The sequence below is a fragment of the Bubalus bubalis genome, chromosome 6, assembly GCF_019923935.1.
Source record: "Bubalus bubalis isolate 160015118507 breed Murrah chromosome 6, NDDB_SH_1, whole genome shotgun sequence".
Lineage (NCBI taxonomy): Eukaryota > Metazoa > Chordata > Mammalia > Artiodactyla > Bovidae > Bubalus > Bubalus bubalis.
In genome coordinates this window covers 9,727,522-9,753,606 of record NC_059162.1, presented here as the reverse complement: position 1 = coordinate 9,753,606, position 26,085 = coordinate 9,727,522, and the positions used below count along the sequence as shown (strand labels likewise).

The window sequence follows — 26,085 nt, the reverse complement described above, 5'->3', positions numbered from 1 at the left end:
TCCCCTCCCAGCACTGCCTAACAGAATAGCTGGCACTTTTCAGAAGGGCACTGGGAGGGGTAACAGTGAATAGTGTCTGCCAGCCACAGAGTTCTGCCTCTGCTCAAACCTTAAAGCCACGCCAATTCCCAGAAGCTGTATATAGCAGTCTGGAAATCTGAGAATGTACTCCTCCCATTTGGTGGGTTGGTTTAACTTTCCCGCAACTCTGTGCCCTGTGAGTCTAGTTTTAATCAAGCATCAGTGTTGAGAGGAAGGCCCTTGCATTTTCCCTCCCTCCCTTCAGAGCTGGGGTTAAGGAGAGTGGGTTGGGCAGGAAAGAATCAGGGAAGCCAGGGACAGTGTAATCAGGAACACTATTTCCAGACCTTTCTATGGGGCCTGGACATTGGACTTTTTCTAGGGGAATGAATTGGGGAGGGTCATCACTTTATAGGACACAGGGAAACAGGGCTACCTGGAGGACAGGTTCAAGGTTTTAAACAGTAGCTCTGCGTTAGTCACCCCACAATGAAGAATTCAGTATTCAAGTTGGGTACAGATGTGGTGGTTGTGTCTTTATGCTTTATATTCCCTGGGAGTAGAGGACATGTGTGTAGGAACTGGGTATCCAAAGAGAGAGTCCAGTTTAGAAACTAGAAAGAGGAAAACAGTGGGGACCAAGGTCCTAGGTTAGAGTCGGGAGTTGCCAACAGAAAGTAAACTACACCATGAAAAACCCTGGCTTCTCTCCATAGGTTTTGGTGGAGAAAAATTATTCTGCCGACCTAGATTTCTGAGGGCATATACCCCATCAGAGAGAGTCTTGCCTTAGGTAACATGGTAAGTGGGAAGATAGAGAGGGAGGGGGCTCCAGCCTCAAAGTACCAGACATTGGTGGTAATGGGAGGTGGGGGGGAGTCTATTCATCCAGCCGCACGGTCCTTCTAATGTGAGTCTCCAAGCATGGCTGAGGCCTTCTAAGCCACCAGCCTAATCTTCCCTCTCCTTCCCCCATCCTGGCTTAAGGGAGTTGTGCATCTTGGGGCCAAAGTGGGGTGAGGTGAAGGGAGGAAAACGTGGACTCCAGGTGACCTCGGGGTTAAAGAAGAGGAAGTGGAGAAGGATGCTTCTGGGGCTCCCCAGTAAGCCTGGATAACAAACATCCCTCACCCAGGAGCCACAAGAAGAGAAACCAGAGGGATGGGGAGGTGGGACTCCAAGCTGTCAGACATTGCTGATGCGCACACTAACGGCACTGCCCTCCTTCTCAGCCTGCTCCCTTAGCGACTCCTCCAACCTGAGCTTTTCAGGGTCTCCATAGCGTACAGTGCTGTCACGGAGGCCGCTTGGAGAGGCTACTTTCACCACTTGGTCAAAAAGGCTGAAGTCTGCTATGTATTTGCCATTGGCTGACAGCGAGATGGCGGGTATGAACTCATAGCCCCAAAGGATCTCCTCCGGCAGGTAGGAAGTGCGCACCTGGCAGGTGGCACTGGTGGATTCCACTGTCCCACTTAGGATCAGCACCAGCTCAAAGTCGCCCTCACCACTGCGGAGGGGGAGGTCTTTCAAGGGACTGGTCTCATCTACCACGTGGTAGAAAGTAAGGGGGAGGATGAGGAAGGGGCTGTCAGAGGCTGTATCCACTTGGAAAGTCACATTGACCTGGTTGAGGCGGATGTTCTCACCCTCCTTGGTCTGGTGGGTCTGAAGCAGTTTGCCTGTCACCTGGCAGCCAATGAGGAGGCTCTTACGCATGTTGGCCACTCGGATCATAAGGCAGGGCTTCCCATTGTGAGCGGCTACGACTGCGTGCTGGCTGAAACGGATGGTCTCCGCCCGCTTCTTGGGCCGGGCAATCTTTGCCAGGAAGGTACCTGTGATGAAGATTTCCAGGATGGTAGTGAGCACCAGCTGGGCAATAAGAAGCACGATGGCCAGTGGGCACTCCTCACTGATGTAGCGGAAGCCATAGCCAATGGTGGTCTGGGACTCAAGGGAGAAGAGGAAGGCCCCGGTGAGTGTATGCACCTGTACCACACAGGGGGTGTGGTTGGCCGGGGGGCCCAGCTCCAGCAGGTCCCCGTGGGCCACGGCTACCAGATACCACACTACACCAAAGAGGAACCAGGTGCCTGCGAAGGTGGCAGAGAAGAGCAGCAGCTTGTAGCGCCACTGCATGTCAATGAAGGTGGTCCACAGGTCCTTGAGGTAGAGGAAGCGCTTGTCAGCGATGTGCTCCATTCTCACGTTGCTGCGGCCATCTTTAGTGAGGACTCTCCTCCTCCGGATCCCTGGGCCCATTAGGGGCCGGCTTTCCGTCTGAGTGGTCTGGCTGTAATACACCTTGGCAACCGAAGTCATCTGCAGAGAGCAAGACAGCATAATGAGAGTTACTGCAGAAATCCAGCCAACTCCCAGCCACCCCCTTCCCAAAGGGAAGGAAGAAGTAGTCATTTCAGTGCCACTGATCTTATTAGCAAATGTTTACTGAGCACTTGCAACATGCCAGGCCCTGTAGTGCAAGATGCTGGAAAGTCAAAAATGAATCTGACAGCTGACAGCAACCTTGTTCTCCAAGAATTCACAGCCTAGTGAGAAAGATACTTGTTCAGCAAAGCAAATAATTGCAATATAGTCTGATATTTTTAATTCTTAGGTGGGCGAGAGAAGAAAAGGTAGTAAGTTCCCAGTTCCTTGAAAGTGGCAGTGGGACTAAAGAGGGCTCTGCTGGTCTCCTTTCACCACAGAACTGGTTCTGTGAAGATCCCTAATTCTGAAATAGGATCCCTCCCTACTGTCTTGAATGACACCAGCAAGAAAGACTATCCTGTTATCCTTCCAGGTCAGTCCCCCTGAACACACATATGCCCTTAATTTCTCCATTCTCTCCCCAACCTCCACGTCAGTGCTCACTGGTGATACTAAGATACTCTTCTAGCTGAGAAGATAGCAGAAACTACCCATTCTTCCACCCCTCAAGATGTTCTCTAAGCACCCAGCCCTTTTCACTATTTATTATTATTATTGTCATTATCATCTTTTTGCATTATCTAGGTTTGGGTCTGGAGTGGTGTCAGAAAGAGCATAGACAACTGAGCAAAAGTAAACAAGCGATGGGGTAGGAAAAACATCAAACTGAAGCCTCCTGGCAGCACTGGGCCATTTTCCCAAGGACTGGGAGAGATGCCAGATTGTGGGTGGCAGAATTGTCTCGACTGAGTGAAGTAGGAGAGTTGGGGGTGTATGTTAGCTTGTGACCATGTGTGCTCAAGTTCAGATTCAGGAATGCTGTTTGTCCTGATAGTAGAAAGTGGGACAAGGCTCTGAAATAGGAGAACTCATTTAATACAAGGTGCTTGGCACCTCTGCCCAACGAATAACTTGTACTTTTCCAGCAGAGAAAGAATTATAATAAATTGAGCCCTTGGACTTGAGATCTGCCGGCCAGGCCTTCTGCGAAGGAGCAGGTGATCTCTGGGGAGTTTGTTTCTTCTTGGAGAACACAGAGAGGCTCATCACATTCTGCATTCTCAGAAGTCTGTCCCATTGCATTTTATCCTTCTGCACACTGCCCCTTAGCCTGTATTTCCATGGCCTTATTGTTAGAAAGCTCTAAATTATCTAGGTCCATTCGTATATTCACCCAGTCAGTCAGTTCAGTTGCTCAGTTGTGTCCGCCTCTGCGACCCCATGGACTACAGCACCACAAGCTTCCCTGTCCATTATGAACTCCTGGAGATGGCTCCAGGTCGAGTTTGAGTCAGTGATGCCATCCAACCATTTCATCCTCTGTCGTCCCCTTGTCCTCCTACTTTCAATCTTTACCAGCATCAGAGTCTCTTCCAATGAGTCAGTTCTTTGCGTCAGGTGGCCAAAGTATTGGAGCTTCACCCAAGTAGACACAAAATTGGAGATCACCAACAGACAAGAATCCAAGAATATTCAGAGACAACCAACAGCGCATTTTACACTGCCCACTTGGAACTCATCCACATGAGACTCCTCAGCCAGACATGGCTATTTTGGAGAAGGAGACCCTGTAATTCTGAAGTTTGAAAAACTTTTACTTAGGGCCCAAGTAAAGCCCTGTTCAGTACTCAGTAGTAGTAATATTAGTAAAAGGAACAGTCACCACAAGACTCGCATCTGTGTGCAGTCACAGGTCACATGTTAGCATGCTGCTCATCTGACCCTCAAGCTCTTGAAAGAAGTGAAACTTCTATAGAAGATTTTGAAGAACAGGGGAATCTAAAACAGGTTCTAGAGAACAGAAGGCGTGCTAGAAAGTTGTGGATGAGTGAGCATGATTTTAATTTTCAAAAAGAAAATTTAAATGCATTTCATAAACTACAAAGAGGTAGACCATAGACAAGACTCTAGAATGGAACATTAAGATAGTGAACACTTGGGCAGGGTTGGGGAAAGGCAGTTATCAGTAGGACCCAGCATGGGGTTACTAAGAACAAGTCAAATGACGCTAACCTAATTTTCTTCTTTGACAAGGTTACTAATTTGGCACATCAGAGAAATGTAATAGAGAAAGTGCAACTAAGCAAGATTTTTTTTTTTACAAGATCTCTCGTTATGTCCTTGGGGATAGAGACAAATGAACAAAATGCTTCTCTAATTGGGTGGCTTAAAAATAAAACATCAGTGTTACTGGTGAGTGGATCATGAGAGCCTGAAATAAGCTTTCTAATGATGTACCAGAGAGCTTTATCTTTGGTCTTGCCCTCAGTCAATGTTCTTAACACTAATTTTATTCAAAAATATAGAACACATGGCCATCGATTATGCAGATAACACAGAGCTGGGACAGATCAAAAAGAAGCCAGATGAGTGGGCCAAATATAACAAAAAGGATAAACATAGGATTACATATTTGGGTCCAAAAATTACCTGAGCAAGTTCTGCAATTGGAAAGATGTGATTTCATAAGCAGAACCATGAAAACAAATGTAAGCATTTTAGCAGAAAGTAATCCAATGTGAGTTACTTACGTGTTTTGACTGCCAAAAAGGCAGTGCAATTGTAAGTTCCTTGAGTTGAACTAAAGTATCTAAGGATTCAGCTGAGTCTGAACCTCTGTTCATCTCACATCTGCAGTATTGAGTCTCAAGGAACAATCAGGACATGAGGGTCTTCAGAACCAAATCATGTGAGAAGTGGCTGAAGGTAATGGAGAAGTTTACTTGGGAGAAGAGGCAGTCTGAGGGATATGAAGGCTATGTGAGAATATTTGGTTTGAATGCACTGCCATGTGAACAGAATTTTGAGCTCCAAGGGGAACAACCAGGACCACTGAGTTTAAACCATCAAGAAAAAGATAAACTGCCAAGAAAAGGATTACAGATTGATATGAAGAACATTGTAACAAATGTAGAAAGAGCATCTCAAAAGGTAGAGAGTACCCTGTCCCTGGAAGTGTTCAACGCCAGGTAGGATGAGAACTTTACAGAGATTCTATAGAGGAGATTAGAGCTTTGGATGGGAGGTTTAAAGACTGTCTTTAAGTTTCTGACTGCATTCATAGAAGATCAAGATGCCTGCCTCCTCCCTGTCTGTATCGCCTCACTTTATACCATGACATCCAGGGATCCTACACTGAAGTCCTAGCTTTGCTTGTGCTGAGGAGAGACCCTGTATAATCTGGGGAAATGGAAGCTCTTGGGGCTCAAGGAATGTCTTGCTTATTGTTCCCAACGTAATAGTCTATGATTATACATCGTTTGGGGTCTTCCCTTGTGGCTCAGTTGGTAAAGAATCCGCCTGCAATGAGGGAGACCTGGGTTCGATCTCTACATTGGGAAGATCCCCTGGAGAAGGGAAAGGCTACCCACTCCAGTGTTCTGGCCTAGAGAATTCCATGGACTGTATAGTCCATGGGGTTCCAAAGAGTCAGACACGACTGAGCGACTTTCGCTTCACTTCATATATCATTTTACAGTTTATGAGACATGTAATTTGACCCCCACACCGTGAGGTAACGAGGAAATGCATCATTAGAAACTAAGGTTCAGAGACGTTTGCTCCAAGTAGATTTGGAGCCAGAACCCACGTCTTCTGGCTCCAGAACTTTTAAATTATAGCAACTGCTTCCGTATATCCCGAGTTCATTCTCACCATCTCATTTTCTCAGGAGGTGCCTCTGTAGTCTCCTGTATAGAGGAGCACAGCTGAGACAGAGAAGATGGGGCGCAGAGCTTCCAGAGGCCAGTGTTAAGGCGACAGATTCTTGGGCAGTGGAGGTTTGGGCTACTGCTAGTGGTGACTGCCGCCTCCAACTGTGGGCCTGCTGTTGCCAGCCTTTGTATCTGCCTCCTCCAGCTGTTACACGCTGCTCCCAGCTATTGCGCTACCTCCCACCGCCAGGCAGCTTTGTTCTCCACAGTAGTGAGAGTCAGAAGCATATAAACAAATCTGCTACACTCCACCCCCAGGGCTGGCTGGGCCCCTGAGAAGCGGGCAGCGTAGAGTTCTGGAAATGATTTGTTGCTGCCCCACCTGAAACACCTAACTGTCTCCTCTAGAGGGTGCTGTTTCCCCAGAACAGTCCCAGCCAGATACCAGGGACAGTAGCTGAAGAATTCTGAAAACAAAAGCAGCCTCTCAGCTGTCAGACACAATCACCTTCTTTCTACTCCAAAAATTAAGCTGCTACTGCTAAGTCACTTCAGTCGTGTCCGACTCTGTGCGACCCCATAGACGGCAGCCCACCAGGCTCCCCCGTCCCTGGGATTCTCCAGGCAAGAACACTGGAGTGGGTTGCCATTTCCTTCTCCAATGCATGAAAGTGAAAATGAAGTCGCTCAGTCGTGTCTGACTCTTCGCGACCCCATGGACTGCAGCCTACCAGGCTCCTCCGCCATGGGATTTTCCAGGCAAGAATACTGGAGTGGGGTGTCATTGCCTTCTCCAAAATTAAGCTAATGAGTCCCTAAAACAAAGGCCAGTCACACCTACCGTGATGTCTGGCACGTTCCCTTAGCAAACACCTCTCCCTCCTGATTCACACCTGCAGATGGATCTAAGCTTTATTTCTTTATGTAAGAGCTCATGAGTCATTTATTCTCCAGAATGGATTTATCAGAGCCTTTCTTGAGTACCGGACTGCTCTGCAGTACGCACACTCCTCCTGTGATTAAAACTGATTCCTGCCTCCCCATTGCTCTGAGCACAACATTCAAGGCTCTTCATGATTTGGTCCCTGCCTCCTCCTTGGCTTTGGTCTGGCCACTTTTCTGCTCATATCCTAGACTCTAGCTCCATAAAGCCCCTCACGTCTACCTTTACCTCTGGATCTGATTTTGCTCCGCCCTGCTCCTTGCCCACCAGGATGATGACCTTCAGCTTATCTTTCAAAACTCACCCAAGTGTTAGTTTCCCCCTTGGAAGCCTGCCTGACAGTTGAAGAAACAGTTCATCTCCACCTCCCCGCCTCCAGAAGCAGTTTGTACACATTCCTATTTTCAAACATCATGGTGTTTTGCAATGGTTTGTTTACAATTGTTTGCCATCTGTGAGTTCTAAATTTAAGGCCACAGACTGTGCACATCACCTGTTTCACTAGTACTGAGTGCAGTTTGTTAAGAAAGTCTGGGTAAAAGGATGACTAGAACCCTGATTTGGACAAACAAAGGCCTGAGTCAGGGCTGCAGCCATGGTCTACCTCACAGGGGCCCAAGTTTACACGTGTGCAGATATTTACGAATTCTTTTTTCAAAAGGTGGGAAAGAGCAAGCCCCAGGCACAGGTCCCAGCTCCCTCTGGGTCTGCAGTTCCCTTTCCAAGAGGATGAAGGAGGAGAACAAGCCTATACACAGCTGTGGGCATTGGGGAGGACTCTGCCAAATGGCATGACCAGAAAGGATGCTTCAGCCCCCTCCCTGAGGCAGTGGAGGAGGGGCAGTTAGATCTGTGTACCTGTCAGGCTGGGAGTGGGGTTGGCAGGGAAGCAGCCCTGAGCAAAGAGCTTTATCTGTCCTCTCTGTGGCAAGAGCAACCCAAATGAAGAAGCTTTGGGATACAAATCCTAAATGCATCCATTTCCACGTGTGAATGAATTCTCTTTCTTCAACTTCTGCCCCGCTTTCGTTTCCTAAATAGTTAACAGTGCCAGGACTTCCCTGGTGGTCCAGTGGTTAAGACTTCGTGCTCCAGTAAAGGAAACCCTCAGAAGGGGAGAAAATAATTGCAAATGAAACAACTGACAAAGGATTAATCTCGAAAATATACAAGCAGCTTATGTAGCTCAATACCAGGAAAACAACCCAATCAAAAAAATGGGTGGAAGATCTAAACAGACATTTCTCCAAAGTAGACATACAGATGGCCAACAAACACAGGAAAAGATGCTCAACATCACTCATTATTAGAGAAGTGCAAATAAAAACTACAATAAGGTATCACCTCATACCAATCAGAATGGCCATCATTTTGAAATCTACAAATGCTGGAGAGGATGTGGAGAAAAGGAAACCCTCTTGCACAGTTCGTGGGAATGTAAATTGATAGATATGGCTGCTATGGAGAACAACATGAGTCCTTAAAAAAAAAAAAAAACTAGGAATAGAACTACCATATAACCCATAAATCCCTCCACTGGCCATACATCCTGTGAAAATCGTAGCTGAAAGGGGCACATGTATCCCAGTGTTCGTTGCAGCACTTTTTTACAGTAGCTAGGACATGGAAACAGCCTAGATGTCCATCAACAGATGAATGAATACAGAAAATTGTGGTACATATATACAATGGAATGTTACTCAGCTTTAAAAAAGTACACATTTGAGTCAGTCCTAATAGGTGGATGAACCTATAGCCTATTGTACAGACTGAAGTAAGTCAAAGACAAATACTGTATATTAAGCATATATATGGAATCTATAAAGATGGTACTGATGAACCTATTTGCAGGGCATCAGTGGAGATGCAGATATAGGGAACAGACTCGTGGACACAGTGTGAGAGAGAGAGGATGAGACGAATTGAGAGTAGCATGGAAACATACATTACCACATGTAAACTAGATAGCCAGTGAATTGGCTGTGTGACACAGGGAGCTCAACCCAGTGCTCCATGACAACGGAGGAGGGCTGGATGGGGAGGGAGCTGGCAGGGAGGTCCAAGAGGGAGAGGATGTATGTATACCTGTGGCTGACGCATGTTGATGTATGGCAGAAACCAGCACAATATTGTAAAGCAAACACCTTGCAATAAAAATTTTTTAAAAAAAGACTCTGTACTCCCAATGTAAGTGGCACAGGTTTGATCCCTGGTCAGGGAATTAAGATCCTGCATGCATGTTACAGCCAAAAAAATTTTTAAATAGTTAACAGTGCCATAATCTCCAAGTTAACTGCATTGAAAATGTTTCATAACATCTCAAACTCTGCTCCTTCCTCATCCCAATATTCATCAGGTGCCACATGCTGTGGATTTGTTACTATGTCTCTTCCTCCTCATTTCATTGTCTGAGTTCAGGTCCTTAATACCTTTTGGCTGAACCATCAACCTCCTACTCATCTCCTGTCTCTATTCTTTCTCTCCCCAAATCCTTCCCACACTGCTACCAGATCACTCTTCCTAAGCTACGCCTCTGATCACGAATCAGTGCACATGCATCCGGTACTTCACATAGCACTTCTACTCTCGTGGCATTCCTATGAGGTGTTAAGGTTACAATCCTTATTTTATGAATGAGGAAACTGAAGCCAAGGGAGATGATGTGATTGGTAAATCGAGGTCTTTGGCCTCCCAAACCTTTCTCCCTCCAAACTCCATTTGTCATTGTACTATAACTATCTCAGATCCTTCCCCAGCTCAATCCCTTCTACTCTTGGTTTAGGTTTTACAGATGATGTGTCCACTAGGTATCAAAGACAGGCTAAACTCAGTCTGGAGCATTCGCAGAGTCTGCTTCTGTACCTTCTTTCCAGCCTTATTTCCTGCCTCTTCTGTCCTTGGCAAACTTCAGACAAACCAGCAGTCCCCTGGTCCCTATTGCACAAACCCCAGTTTTCCTGCCTTCAAAGGATTGTTCATTCTCTTGTCTCTTCTTGGACTTCCTTTATCATTGTCTTTATATAGCCGAGATATCTTTCAGAGCCCATTTCAAATGATTCCTTTTCCATGAGGACTTCTCTGACCCCCACAGCCTTAAGCCTCTGAAAAAAAAAAAAATATATATATATATATGTGTGTGTGTGTGTGTGTATATTTATATTCCATCTATATCTTCTATTGCACATCTCCTTGGTATAACATGTATCTTCTACTACAAAGAAGCTTATTGAAATAAGGATTCAGGTATAGCATATTTCGATTAGCCTGACGTATGATTAACACAATGTATGACACACAGTAGGTACTCACGAAGTAGTTTCAGTCAGGTCAGTTGCTCAGTCTTGTCCGACTCTGCGACCCCATGAATCACAGCACACCAGGCCTCCCTGTCCATCACCAACTGCCGGAGTTCACTCAAACTCACGTCCATCGAGTCGGTGATGCCATCCAACCATCTCATCCTCTGTCATCCCCTTCTCCTCCTGTCCCCAATCCCTCCCAGCATCAGGGTCTTTTCCAATGAGTCAACTCTTCACATGAGGTGGCCAAAGTATTGGAGTTTCAGCTTCACCATCAGTCCCTCCAATGAACACCCAGGACTGATCTCCTTTAGGATGGACTGGTTGGATCTCCTTGCAATCCAAGGGACTCTCAAGAGTCTTCTCCAGCACTACAGTTCAAAAGCATCAATTCTTCGGTGCTCAGCTTTCTTCACAGTCCAACTCTCACATCCATACATGACCACTGGAGAAACCATAGCCTTGACTAGACAGACCTTTGTTGGCAAAGTAATGTCTCTGCTTTTGAATATGCTATCTAGGTTGGTCATAACTTTCCTTCCAAGAAGTAAGTGTCTTTTAATTTCATGGCTGCAATCACCATCTGCAGTGATTTTGGAGCCCCCCCAAAATAAAGTCTAACACTGTTTCCACTGTTTCCCCATCTATCTGCCATGAAGTGATGGGACTGGATGCCATGATCTTTGTTTTCTGAATGTTGAGCTTTAAGCCAACTTTTTCACTGTCCTCTTTCACTTTTATCAAGAGGCTTTTTAGTTCCTCTTCACTTTCTGCCATAAGGGTGGTGTCATCTGCATATCTGAGGTTATTGACATTTCTCCTGGCAATCTTGATTCCAGCTTGTGCTTCTTCCAACCCAGCATTTCTCATGATGTACTCTGCATAGAAGTTAAATAAGCAGGGTGACAATATACAGCCTTGATGTACTCCTGTTCCTATTTGGAACCAGTCTGTTGTTCCATGTCCAGTTCTAACTGTTGCTTCCTGACCTGCATATAGGTTTCTCAAGAGGTAGGTCAGATTGTCTGGTATTCCCATCTTTTGAAGAATTTTCCACAGTTTATTGTGATCCACACAGTCAAAGGCTTTGGCACAATCAATAAAGCAGAAATAGATGTTTTTCTGGAACTCTCTTGCTTTTTTGATGATCCAGCGGATGTTGGCAATTTGATCTCTGGTTCCTCTGCCTTTTCTAAAACCAGCTTGAACATCTGGAAGTTCACGGTTCACGTATTGCTGAAGCCTGACTTGGAGAATTTTGAGCATCACTTTACTAGCGTGTGAGATGAGTGTAATTGTGCGGTAGTTTGAGCATTCTTTGGCATTGCCTTTCTTTGGGATTGGAATGAAAACTGACCTTTTCCAGTCCTGTGGCCACTGCTGAGTTTTCCAAATTTGCTGGCATATTGCGTGCAACACTTTCACTGCATCATCTTTCAGGATTTGAAATAGCTCAACTGGAATTCCATCACCTCCACTAGCTTTGTTCGTAGTGATGCTTTCTAAAGCCCACTTGACTTCACATTCCAGGATGTCTGGCTCTAGGTGAGTGATAAAACCATCATGTTATTTGGGTCATTAAGATTTTTTTGTACAGTTTTTCTGTGTATTCTTGCCACCTCTTCTTAATATCCTCTGCTTCTCTTAGGTCCATACCATTTCTGTCCTTTATCGAGCCCATCTTTGCATGAAATGTTCCCTTGGTATCTCTAATTTTCTTGAAGAGATCTCTAGTCTTTCCCATTCTGTTGTTTTCCTCTATTTCTTTGCATTAATCGCTGAGGAAGGCTTTCTTATCTCTCCTTGCTATTCTTTGGAACTCTGCATTCAGATGCTTCTATCTTTCCTTTTCTCCTTTGCTTTTCGTGTCTCTTCTTTTCACAGCTATTTGTAAGGCCTCCTCAGACAGCCATTTTGTTTTTTTGCATTTCTTTTCCATGGAGATGGTCTTGATCCCTGTTTCCTGTACAATGTCATGAGCCTCCATCCATAATTCATCAGGCACTCTGTCTATCATATCTAGTCCCTTAAATCCATTTCTCACTTCCACTGTATAATCATAAGGGATTTGATTTAGGTCATATCTGAATGGTCTAGTGGTTTTCCCCATTTTCTTCAATTTCAGTCTGAATTTGGCAATAAGGAGTTCATGATCTGAGCCACAGTCAGCTCCTGGTCTTGTTTTTCCTGACTGTATAGAGTTTCTCCATCTTTGGCTGCAAAGAATATAATCAATCTGATTTCGGTGTTGACCATCTGGTGATGTCCATGTGGAGAGTCTTCTTTATCAAGAAGTAGTTTATGAGTAAATAAATGAGAAGGAGGGTACTCCCAAATCACTCCAGCCACAGGGGCCAATGTAAGCATACTGAGAATGCTCCTCCACGAGGACCGAGGGCATATGGAAGCTCTTGGTCTGAGGACAACAGATAGAACTTCACTCTGGTTCAGGGTCTCTCTCCCTCTGAGGCCTTCTCACTCCCCATTCTTGTTTGTATCTTCTTTTGATTATTTTTTTATGATGATTTTTCTCTTTCCTGTATCCACTGAAATGCCAATAACTAATTATCAGCACTACTAGATATGCAAACAAACCAAACATCCTCATCTGTAATGGTGCACCCACTGCATAGGCATATTTATGCATTCTCAGGTGTGTGTTCGTGCATTTATACAATGAACATTTACTAGGTGCCAGATTCTAAACAGGACACTGAAATTATGGAGGTAAGTTGGATATAGATTCTAGCCTTGAGCACCTTACAATCAAATAAGGGAGACAACCACAAAGCAGACAAAATGTGATAAGTGCCAGGGGGTGGGGGGAAGATCCATGAAGTCCTGGGGGACTTTGCAAAGGGAAAGGTGACGTCTAGCTCAAGACGATGGGGCTGGAAAGACAACCAATATGTATTGACGGAGCACCTATTAAGTGCTAGGCACTGGGCTAAGCTGTTGGGGATATTTTAATGTTATCTCATATAATTGCTATTATCCTCATTTTTTTTTTTACCAGGAAACATAATCAGTAAGTAACAAGAAGAGTTGAGGTTTTTCCTCCACACCTGTTTCAGCCAGGGGAGATTATGTTAGAGAAAGGTGGCACTGGGACTGAGCCTGAAGGCAAGATTTGGACCCTTAGAGACTGGAGTTTGGGGGTGGGGTCAAAGAGAAGGCCCCTTGGGGAAGAGAGCAGTAGGAACAAAAGGTATAGCGTTGAGGCGACCCAGGGCCAGCAGGGGAGAGGAGCCAGTCATTTTGGTAGAAGTGTTGAGTGCACATGAGACTTAATGGGACAAATGGGAAAACAACGATGGGCTCTGATCCCATAACACCCTCCTGCCTTGTGGTCAGCTTCATGGATTTAAAGGTTAGGCTGTTAGAATGAGGGGCATGAGCCACGTGGCCTGGGTATGGAGCCCAGTGCCTCCCACGGGGATCAGATTCAGGGACTTGGTCCCCTGCCTGTAGTGCACACCCATTCAGAGCCCCCAGGGGGAGTCTTCTCTTCTGACCACGGAGTACTTCCTCTTCCTGGCGGCTGGTTCAGGGAAAGAGAAGGAGAGAGAATGAGGGCAACTATCATTTCTTGAATGCCTAGTTTAGACCAGCACATCACATTTCACCTTCGCAGCAACTCAGGAACAGAGTTTTGTTTTGTTTCTTTTTTTTTTCTAAGATTTTTTTTTTTTTGATGCAGACTATTTTTAAAGTCTTTATTAAATTTGTTACAATATTGCTTCTGTTTTATGTCTTGGTTTTTTGGCCACAAGGCATGTGGAATCTAAACTCCCCAACCAGGGATCAAACACACACCCCCTGTGTTGGAAGGCGAAATCTTAACCACTGGACTGCCCAGGATGTCCCGGGCAGAATTTCCATTCTTCAGTTCCTTATGGAACTGGGATGCAAGGAGCCCAGGTGACCCAATATATAAGTAGCAGAGCTGAGATTAGTATCTAGTTCTGGCTGCATTACAAAGTTCTCTCCACTATAGCTTCAGGTTAACATTACAGTGACCTTGCCTTTGCTGAGCAGATTTCACACTCAACAACCAGAGAAGATGGACACCTGGAGCAGGATGGGGGCTCGCAGGAGCCAGGTGTGAAGAATGCGCAGCAATCACCCAGGGTGCGTCTGAGGGTTGGTGGTCATACTCTCTGTTGTGTGACTGCTCCGTCCTAGTGTTCCTTCTAGGTCTGCATGACAGGTCTTTATGCTCCCCATTCCTTCCCTTGGACTCTGCTCCCAACTCTCTTCTCATCTCTTCTATCATCTGCACTGCCCTGCTCATATTTCATACTGGCTGTTTTACCAAAATGTGTCTCCCCTTGTCTATCCTTCTTTTCACCTTCCTTTTTGTCTTTTCACTCCCCCTACATCTGTCTGGCCCATCCCTTTTTCTCCTCCAAGTTTCTTCTGCCTTCTGTCTTGCATCCTGGACATGTGATTTTGGAAGAGGGTGATATGGAGGAATACTGTGTGTGTGTGTATGTGTGTGTGTGTGTGTGTGTGAGAAAGAGAGAGTCACTCAGTCGTGTCCCACTCTTTGCCACCCCATGGACTATAGCCCACCAGGCTCTTCTGTCCATGGGATTCTCCAGGCAAGAATACTGGAGTGGTTAGCCATTCCCTTCTCCAGGGGATCTTCCCGACCCAGGGATCAAACCCAGGTCTCCTGCATTGCAAGTGGATTCTTTACTGTCTGAGCCACCAGGGAAGCCCGAAGGAATACTGTGCTGTCCATCAAATCACACCTCTGACCTCCAAAATCTGTGTCACTGTATCCCCACCCACATCCCAAAGCCAAGGTGCCCATGTTAGTAGAGGCATTCTAAGCCCCACAACCTCCCATTCACCCTGTTTCTTCCCTCCAGAGATGGCTTCTTGATGCAGGGATTTGAAAATGGGGTCAGAAAGGGAGGCAGTTTCTAGGAAGATAGGAAGAGTTCCCACTATCCAATTATTCTAGGTTTGAAGGGACAGGAGTACCTGAACCAATCACAGTGGGGTATAGATAAATGAATGGGTGGCTAGAAACAGGAAGTCATAGTGCCAGCTCACTCTCTGTCCCAACAACAGCCCATCATGCTCGGGTGCTGTGTGCTGGGAGAGCCCTGTGCACAAACAGTGGGGTTGTGAGCATGATTGGAGGCTGGGTGGGTCTCCAAGCCCATACACATCTTAGACAGCTGAGTTAGGTGTGTGTCTGAGCCTAGCGTCCTAGAGACGGAGCCAGGGTATCAGGAACTCATAGGTAGGCAGTGGGCTGGACTGGGAACAAGAGCTTTCGGTACCTGCCTCAACTCTGCCTCTGACTAACAGTGATCTTGGGTAAGTATTTAAACTTCTTTGGCCATTATTTCCTTAACTGTGGAAAAAAGGGCATCATATTAGCTCCATACTTCTCAAACTAGGATGCCAAGAGGTGCTCAAAGCCACAGGATTAAATTTAACATACCTTCCTAAGATATCAATTTCACTCAAGGATTCTGAGGGGAAATCTTATTTTACTATTAAACATAGTTAATATTACACAGTTAAGTGTTAGTCGCTCAGTCGTGTCCAACTCTTTATGACCCATGGACTGTAGCCTGCCAGCCTCCTCTGTCCATGGGATTCTCCAGGCAAGAATACTGGAGAAGGTCCCTACTCCAGGGGATTTTCCCAACCCAGGGATCGAACCCAGGTCTCCTGCATTACAGGCAGAGTCTTTACTGTCTGAGCCACCAGGGAAGCCCCAATATTTAACAAACGATGTAAAACAGAGTACAGTGAAAATTTTATGTAATTTAAAAGACAAAACAGATTTCAAGGATATCCAGGGTGTGGGAGCTTATGACCCACACCTATATCTTCTGGGATAAAATTCCTTCTGCCTTTTAGAACCTGTTGCTGGGTCAATTTGGGATGCACTGTGCTTGAGAGTTATCAAGATCACTTCCTGCTTTAAAGTCCATGTCTAGCCTGAACCCCTCCCTGTGCAGATGGGTCCCATCCCTCCCACTGGCCTTGGTGGAGACAGGAGACTACTACTTAGCTTCCTCTCACCAACCATATTATCTCTGTTTTGGATACCAGCTCCAACTTGAATAGCGACCTTGGAGGCCTCCAGGAGGAGATCAGCTGCACAGTGGGGACTGAAAAGAAGCATTTCTAGGCTTCCAAGTGTTCTAAATGCGAGCGAGGGGAAGAGAGGAGAAAGGAGACGGTGTCAAGGAAGGCCTGGAAGAAAAGCACTATGGGGTTATGTAAGCCCTCAAGGTTGGGAGAGGAATGGAGCTGGGTTTGGGGTTCTTTTGAAAGTTGATGTCTTTGTTCATTAATCTTCCTCCTGTCCTGCCCCAAAGAAAATAAACAAATAGAAACTGAGCCAGATGCACACAAATCTTGAGGTGGGGAGAAAAAGGGCCGTGTGTGTGTCCAGGGCCTGCCTTGCCAGCTGAGTCACCGCAGGCTCTGCTTCCCACCCTCCTGTCTCCTTCCCCTTCCCTCCCATCCTCTAGCCTCGGCCTGACACAAGGCCCTGGCCCAAGGAAGAATAGGCTTTTCTTCCCTTGTGTCAACGTTTGGAAAGTTCTCATAGCCTGATCAAAAGAAAGGATAAAAGCCTTCAAAGCATTTCCTGGGAGCCTGTGACCTCCATCTGGCCCTTCTGACCCTCTTGTGCTTTCCGGTCAGAAGAGGGAGGAACACAGAGATGGAGCCTTGTCAGATGTTCTCCTCTGTCCAGACGCCGCCCCAGTCAGTGTGGGCTGATTAGGACCACAGCCTCTTCCTCCACCCCAATTCCCTGGCAGTGACTCCTGTCCCATATGAGAAGGGAACAGCATTCCTGCAAAGAACTACCGGGGCGGGGGGAGGGGGATGGTTCCTCGGGGACCTCCTTCCCCCAGCTGGAGAGGGAGATGACTTCCTGGCACGTGCAGCCGGTGACGACTGCCTCTTTGATGCACCTGCCTCCCCTTGCCCCCAGCGTGCGCTCCCTCTTTGAGTCACCACCCGGCCACAGTGTCTGCCCCTACCCATTGTGTGGGGCCACAGGGCTGCACATCCTGGTCCTGTGTGAGGAGCTTGGCACCATCCAGAGTTCAGCTGAGGACAAAGGATGCACCAGTGCCTCCTCAGCCCCAGCTCCAGCCATCCGGGGAGCCTCCCGGCCTGGCCCCGTCTGGGTCCTCACCTCAGAAGAACGTCTCAGAGATATTAACCCACCCCTCCTCACCTCGACTGAAGAACCAGAAAAATCAGGCGCTAAGACACAGCTGAGGCGCTGAGAAGCAATGGCATTAATACAAATAACATCCATTGTCATTTTTATTCTATTGTCATTGGTAAGACCTGAGACACTGAAGAGGTCCCCAAGGACACTGGGGGAGGTTTCAGAGGAGCTGGGCCGGCGATGACCAAGGGCTTGGTTCAAGACCTCGTGTTCATGTGTCAGCTGCCCTGACTCTTTAATCAGGCACCACCTGGCCTGGGTTCCTGAGATTCTCCATAGAACCCAACTGATTCCCAATGATACTAGTTGAGAGGATCACCCTAGTTTGGAAGTTAGAAGTATTCTTCCAGACAGAGCCCCGCTGGGAGAGTTCACCCCCATACCCAGCTGCATTTAGCATAGAGGGTGCTACAGATGGCTGGAGGGGAGCAGAAGAGATGAGAGCACTCCGCAAATTCAAGCTTCACCAGGTTACCTGCCCCCAACACCCCGCCGCCCCCCACCCTCCCCGTTCTGTGCTGAAGCTCACCTTCCCACCACCAGGGGGCAGGGCACCCCAGCCCCAGGAGACTGCCTGTACCCAGGGCAGCTGGGCTACACCTGCTCTAGCCGCCCTACCTCCACCCCAGCCCCCTCCTTTTACTATTAGGTTAAAGCATACAAAATTACCCATTTTTTAAAATGTCAGCAATCTCAAGTGGTCCAATCTATTAATATTTAATAACAATAAAAACAAGAGCACCAGTCTCCTTCAAACTACCAGGGTCTGCGTTCTGCAAAGCACGTTAGAAGCAATTTCACTTGATCCTCACAGCCAGCTGGGTGGCAGCTAGAGCTCCAAGAAGCTCTCTCCAAGGTCACAGCTTAACTTCCAGTCATCAAATCCAAGGGCATTTTGTCAGCCCTTGACCCCAGCAGTCTCTCTGCATCATGTGAGACTGATGACCAGTCTGTCTGTTCTGGACACTCTCTCCTTTGACTGTCCTTTGACTCTTAACTGCAATGTGATGGGGATCCACTGATCTGGAGACCTTGACTAGCTCTTAGCAGCTCTGCCACGTCTAGGCTTTGGGATTTGGGGAAAATCACTTAAACTCTTTGAGTTTCCTTTTCCTTTATTTGCAAAAAAAAAAGGGGGGGGGGGTCTAATGATGCCTACCTCCCCAGGGTGTTGGGAGAGTTAGATAAGCACACAGATGTACCAAGAGCACTGGGTGGGCCAGTACAGCCTGTGTGGAGGGTCTCACCATCACTCTCTGAGGTGCTCCTCCAGGCTCTCTCCTCCCTCTCTTTTCTTTTTTTTTTTTTAATTTTTTGGCCGCAAAGTAGGGCTGTGGCATCTTAGTTCCACGACCAGGGATTGAACCTGCATACCCTGTATTGGAAGCGCAGAGTCTTAACCACTGGACCACCAGGGAAATCCCATCTCCCTGTCCCTTTACATTTGGCCCATCTCTCTTGCTGTGGCCTCTTGCTGACCCTGAATTACTGATGTTTCTCAGGGATCCTCCTTGGCTCTCATCTCTAACCACTCTGCTCTCACTTCCTCTGCTGTTTCAGCCACTCCCACAGATCTCCCCTCACCTCTGCCTTCTAAGTCCAACCCTTACAGGCTCCCTCTAACTGAAGGTAATAGTTTTACCATGTTCAGACTCACTCGCTATTCTCAAAAGGGAGTCTCTTCTGTGCTTCCCCTCTTGTTAGCAGAATCACCACCCATTCAGTGCTCAAGCTGCAACCTTAGAGTCACCCTCCGTTTCTCTCTTGCCCCCCATCCAGTGGCTCACTAGGTCTTATCAATCTGCCTTTGTGGGCTTCTCTCCGTCTTCTTTGAGGCTGCCCAAGTTCTCTTTCACCTGAAACACTGCAATGATCTTCTGTCTCCCCACCCCCCAGCCTCGCCTCCCTCACCTCCACCTCCTCAGCCGCAGCAGCGCCTTTCAACAATACAGTTACATCCCATCGCTCTGGCTTTCCATCCTCAAAGAGTTCCACAGTTTCTGCAATAAAACCCACACATCTAGACATAGCATTCTGAATCCTTCCCCATCTGATGCCACCCTGATTTTCACAGCCTCTCCCTCTGGTTCTTTTCCCCTTCAGACCTCATATTCTAGCCATACAGAACTGCCAATGGCTCTTCAAATGCAGCCTGCACCCCCACTTGCATGGGCCCCAAGCTTTTATCAAGCAGGCCCCTCCACCTAGAATGCCCGCTAGATGCCCTCTACATTCCTGGTACGTTTTACCACGTCATCAGTTCAGTACTCCTCTGTTCTTCAGAGATGATGAGCTCTTTGAAGGCAGAGGCTATATCTTAGTTCTCTTTTAAGCAGGTGCCTTTGAACTTAACCTAATTGATTAGTATAGGGAAAGGACTTAGACATGAAGTCCTGGTGTGACTCCTGGCTGGGGATGCCAACCATGCTGCAGGTGGGCCGTCACTTACTCCACCTCCCGCCCTTCAAAGATATCACCAGTTCATCACAGTCCATTTTTTTTTTTCTCACTGAGCCTCAGAATCTTTCTCAACATGGTGATACAGAGAGCCATTTTCCAATGCAGTTAGCCTTACAAAGGAAACCTGTTTGTTATCTTGGCAGGTCTGAGTCACAGCCAGAGGTCCCTGTCTATTCTTCTTTTCCACTATTGGCCATCCTGGTCTGTGCCATTTACCAGGCATGGGAACTCCAATCAATCTCTTCATCTCTCTAGGGCTCTATTTCCTCACCTAAGGAGGCAATAAAACCTTCCATTGTGTGTTTGGGATTACAGGAGTTAAAGTTTCTGAAATCTCTATGGCTCTTATGTAAATATAAGGTATTATTATTAGCCTACTTTGCAGATGAAAGAAAAATATCTACCAAATTAGAGAAACTAAGGATCAGAGAGGTAAAGTAACTTGCTAACGTTTATATAATGGCAAAGCTGGACCCTCTGTTCTCCAAGCCCAGTGGATCTTTACTCATGGTGCCTCTCCACACCCCCTTGGGCTTGATGGTGCTCCAGCTCCCCCTATCTTATTTGTCCTTTCTCCAGGGTAACAGTGCTTCATGGAGTAGGACTTCCTATAGCCCTGGAATTGGAGGAGGCTTTCCGCCCACCTCCTTCATCCTGCTGCTGCTGCTGCTGTTAAGTCACTTAAGTCATGTGCGACTCTGTGCGACCCCATAGACGGCAGCCCACCAGGATCCCCCATCCCTGGGATTCTCCAAGCAAGAACACTGGAGTGGGTTGCCATTTCCTTTTCCAATGCGTGAAAGTGAAAAGTGAAAGTGAAGTCACTCAGTCATGTCAGACTCTTCGCAACCCCATAGACTGTAGCCTACCAGGCTCCTCCATCCATGGGATTCTCCAGGCAAGAGTACTGGAGTGGGTTGCCATTGCTTCTCCTTCATCCTACTTCCCTATAATTCCCAAGGCAAAGCTCCCTCCAAACCCATTCACCCTGCCAAACGGTAGGAAAGGTGTTCAGTGAGGGATGCCCAATAGAATCCAGTTCCTCCATCATGCTCTGCAGCCCCTTTGCCCTCCTCCCCCCAACCCCGCACCTTGATAGCTCCAGGCAGCTAGCAGGCTGTTTAAAGCCCAGGATGAGAGGTAAAGCACAGAGATGTTTCGAAATGCATCTCTGAAGAGAGCACACTGGATTTCAGTTAAGTTCCTTATGTCTTCACCTGAAATTTCTACCCTCTCACAGGGGCAACTGAAGTACCAGGCTCTACCAAAATCTATAAGGACTACAAAGTGTGGCCAGGGGGAACTTGATAGGAACTGATAATTCCTGGTGTGCAGGCTACAGATGAGCAGGAAGTTGTCAAGAAGGGTGTGCAGATCCTTGTGATTGGCCAGGGGGTGACTGAGGCCGGGAGGGTACCCCCATTAGCTGTGGAGTACCTCAGGAAACAAGGCACTGATGTGCGGGTCCAAAGGACGCTAATGCCTTGCTTACCCAAGGTGTCGGAGCAGAAGTGGTCTCCATTCCCCCTGCTGATGGAGCCTTAAAAGAATAAATCACTAAGCAATGATCAAACAAGTTTTGTTTAAAACTTTTTACGGAGCCCAGGATGCCAGGCCCAAGGAGATAAGGTTTCTGGGGTGGAGGCCAGGGAGCCCCTGAGCTGTCACCAGGTCTGCCGCCAGAACCTGGGAGACCAGAGAGAGGCCAGGTTAATGGGACTGGCTCCTTAGGGTCCTGGGACCAGTGCGACTTCCCACCTGAGAGAAAACAGGGAGGCTGACTACCTCCTGGCTGAGGGTCCCCTTCTCTATCCCCTTTCTTGTCTGGGACCTTAGACATTGTGTGGCTAGCCGGTGGAGGCTCCAAGAGGCAATGTAGGCAGCGGAGGAGGCATGAGCGTTACCCCCAGTGTAGAAGCACCTTCAGGAGAAGCTGCCAGAGGGGGCCTTTTATCTGTTCCACTTCTTCCAGGAAGGATCATGCTCCCCTTCCCAATCAGGAGGATCATTTCTTTTATTTTAAATTATTTATCTATTTGGAAGCTCTAGGTCTTAGCTGCAGCATGCGGGATCTAGTCCCAGACAAAGGATGGAACCCGGGCCTCCCTGCACTGGGAACATGGAGTCTGAGCCACTAGATCATCAAGAAAACCCCAGGAGAATCATTTCTGAACAGCTTCCTGACCAGTGCAGTGTTCATCTTGGTAACCTCCTCAGTGCCTAGTACAGAGCTTTGGCTAAGTAGTTCTTGGCTTTAAAAGAACCCATAGGATTGATATTGTACATCTCTTTTCCCTCCCTCAGGCCCCCTTTCTGGCGAGTGACCTGCTTCATCCTTGGGAAGCCCTTCCTCCGAGTTTCCCATGACAGTGTCAGCCTTTGAACAGCGGAGGGCGCTGACTCGGTCTCCTCGTCAGCCTTTACTCCAGGCTGAAGACCTGTCTTCTCTCTGGTTTCCCTCCATGCTCACTCCGCACTGCCCTCAGCCCACCTCCGCCAACACTCTCACGTCTCTATATCCTGAGGGGGCAGTGTGGCAGCCAAGGTCCACAGTGGGTACACAGGGAGCCTCAATGCCAGAAATCCAGAGTCTTCAGCAGAAAGCAGATCTTTCTTTCATGGCGAGAAAGGAGACAGGCAGAAAACTCCAGACCTGGACCCCAGACTGAGCCCAAGTCAGACAACTGGGGCCCAGAGCTTCTCCGGGGACCAACCAGGTCCTCTTGGGGAGCCCAGTGCTTCCCTGTACCCACGTGACCAAAGACAAGAGGACTGAGCTTGAGAAAAAGAAAAGTAGGAAAAGGAAGATGCAGTAGAAGTGGAGGGACCCCAGCTCAAAAGCTCCTAGGGTTACAGGCAGCAGAGTGTGTAATAAGCTGCCCTCTGCTGCCCTCTCCAGCATCAGTGTTCTTGGCCCTCCACGTGCCCCTCACACACGGCCTCTGATCTCCAGCCACACTAAGCTGCTCCCAGCGCCTGAATGGGCCATGCTTTCTCTCACCAACAGTTCTCGGCAAACAGCGGGGCCTCTTCCGTGAAGCTCCCTTCCTCTCCCCACTCTCCTAGGTCGATCTCTACCCCTCCTTCAAGCCTCAGTGTGGATGTCAGTTTCTCTGGGAAGCCCTTCTGGATGCCCACAGCCTCGTTGTGAGTTGCTGCCCCTCATCCGTGTCCCCATATGCCGTGGACTTCCCTGCCTCGGTCCTTACAATGAGCCAGGCCATGTGCTGAGTGTTCGCACACTGATTCATCCTATATCCTCCCTGGGACCTGGGTGATGCCATTGCCCTCATATGAATGTGGGGAACCAGACTCGCCCAGGAGGACCACTAGTGAGGAGGAGGTGACTGCAAGGTGAACCCAGGCCCACTGAAACCGAGATCTGTGCTTTTCCTTTGACCACTCTACCATCATGGGGTGTTGGCGCTGGGAGGCCCCCATGGTCATCTTGTCCAATCACCTCATCCCATCGAAGAGAAAGCCAAGTCCCAGAAAAGCTGAGTAACTTTCCCACAGTCACAGAGCTGGCTTGTAGCACCAGAATCAGAGAATGACCCTGGCTTTCTTCTTCATCCCAGCCTCTCTCTTCCTACAAGATCTTTTCTTGATCCCCAAGTGCTGAAGGGCCAACCTGGGAGCATTAGCCACTGAGGTTTCCCCTCCAACCACAGCCCCAGTCCCGGGTGTGCAATGTGCCCCGCCCATCAGCAGGCCTCAGGAATCTAACCCAAACCCTAACCCGCCCTCCCACAACAGCAGCTGGCCCAGAGATAGACCCAGAAGAGCTGGAAGAAACAGCAGATAGGGGGCCCATTAGGAGAAGGCAGATCCAATGACACTCTCTGTGGGGTTTGTGAAGCTGATCAAGAGAGTTTCTCTGAGACAGCTGGAAATCACGCAGCCCACAGGGGCTCTGAGCCCCTTTGGAACTGTCTCCTAGATGCCCCCCACCCCACCACCTCTGTTCAATAGGAGACTTAACCAGGCCTCTCTTTCTCAAGGGGAGTGGGTCGTCCACCTCTCTCCATCCTTCCCCTTTGCCTGGTAATCCCTTACCCAGGAAATACTTCCCGTTAAGTCAAAATTGACCTGTTGCTGCCTAAGCAATTTCCTCTTATTTTCACCCTCGATGGAGATGGAACCCCATAGGTGCCCTGAGCTTCTGATGTGTATTCAGGAAACTGACCCACCTTCCCTGACGGTGTCCTCGCCACTCCCTTTCCTTCTCAGGTCTCAGGCATACAGAACAATCCTGACCCTCAGACAGAAACCTAGAGAAGGTCTACTGTCACCCTGGGAGGGAACTGCTCCGTCGTTCCCCAGCTGTCAACTTATTCCTCATCCACATTCCTTGTCCAATCACCTCATCCCATCGAAGAGAAAGTCAAGTCCCAGAAAAGCTGAGTAACTTTCCCACAGTCACAGAGCTGGCTTGTAGCACCAGAATCAGAGAATGACCCTGGCTTTCTTCTTCATCCCAGCCTCTCTCTTCCTACAAGATCTTTTCTTGTAGAAAAGAAGTTTGAGGGCAGAGTGGCACGAAGATACTGACTAGATGCAGAACTAGATTCAGAGGTGGCTTCCCTGTATCCCTCCTCTGAGACAGAGTGCTGCTGGACAGGCTGAAGATTTTGGCCAGGCCCCCTTCTCCAACGGGGAGCATTTGAAGGGGCACTTGGAGACGGAAGAACCAGAGAATAAAGACTGGGGCAGAGTGTTCATGCATGGAGGAAGACAGATGAATCATGCAGCTTAAGCTGAATCTGGTAGCGAGCTGGGGAGCATCCAAGATGAGCAGTGGGGTAAGGAATAGAAGGGTCCTCCTACTGGTAAAGATTTTGCCAGCAATGCAGGAGACCTGGGTTTGATCCCAGGTCTGAGCCACCAGGGAAGCCCATGAACACTGGAGTGGGTAGACAATCCCTTCTCCAGGGGATTTTCCTGACCCAGGAATCAAACTGGGGTCTCCTGCATTGCAGGCAGATTCTCTACCAGCTGAGCTACCAGGAAAGCCCATAGATCCTTATACAGACATAGGATATTAACAGGGAAGGTCAGAGTCAAGTGTCATGGACTTAAAATCAATACAGATCTCAATCCCTAAACCCTAGCCCAGAAGGCCATGTGGCTTCTCTCTCCAGTGATCCAGTCAGCAGCAGGGAGTGGGGCTCATGGGAAGGCAGGAAATGAAAGGAGGTAGACTCACCCTGCCCAGAGGCGGTCAGAGGTCAAGGTGACCTTTCAAAGTTCCTTCTAGACTGAGAATCCCATTTAAGCTTCTTGTACCTGTTTTTTACCCCCTCTACCACCCATCCCAATATGCCCTGACTCTTCCCAACAAAGATGGGCAAAAGATAGCTCTGATAAAATTCCACATGGACTAGGTCATCCGAGGAGGTCAAGAGGCAGACAGTGCACGTGTGTGTACTCAGCCCTTTCAGTCGTGTCCGACTCTTTGCGACCCTATGGACTGTAGCCTGCCAGACTCCTCTGTCCATGGGATTTTCCCAGCAAGAATACTGGAGTGGGTTGCCATGCCCTCCTCCAGGGAATCTTTCTGCCCCTGGGATCGAACCTGAGTCTCCTGGGTCTCCTGCATTGCAGGTGGGATTCTTTACCACCAAGCCAATCAGGAAGCCCCTAGGCAGACAGTGACCAACACTGCTCCCTCCCCACCCCCCAAAAAAAAAAAAAATCAACAGAAAAACACCAAGCAGCATTCCAGAATAGAGTCCAGTCTTGCCACCTGGACATATCATGTCAGCTGGTCAGAGCCTTCCCGTAAAATGGGGACATAATAACGCTCCCGTCTACCTCACAGGGTTGTAAGAGGCTGTGACCAGGAGTGCACTGGGCGGGTGCAGAGGTGGTCGCCCTGGGTCTGGGCTGGGGCGGCTTGGGGTTCATCTTCCCCACACTGCTCCATTCAGTGTCTGGCTAAGCCCTGGGGCCGGGGGTCCTGGGCCCACCAAACCTCTCTGTGGGCGGTGAGACGCGGGGGGAGCCTGTTCAGAGGTCAGCGGAGGCGGTGTCTGTGGTTAACAGGTAAGCAGG

General features: G+C 48.1%; 1 protein-coding gene and 1 pseudogene across 1 annotated transcript in view; one reads left to right on the top strand and one right to left on the bottom strand.

Moving 5' to 3' along the window:
• Positions 1 to 1,206: 1,206 nt before the first annotated feature.
• The window catches only part of KCNJ10 (potassium inwardly rectifying channel subfamily J member 10), a 35,897-nt gene continuing 11,018 nt past the window's right edge, over positions 1,207 to 26,085 (bottom strand). Inside the window, exon 2 of the mRNA XM_025287544.2 lies at positions 1,207 to 2,346. Within this exon, the coding sequence (XP_025143329.1) occupies positions 1,207 to 2,346 (1,140 nt within the window). The remainder of the gene's footprint in view (positions 2,347 to 26,085) is intronic.
• Positions 21,239 to 21,576, top strand: LOC123465915 (annotated as a pseudogene).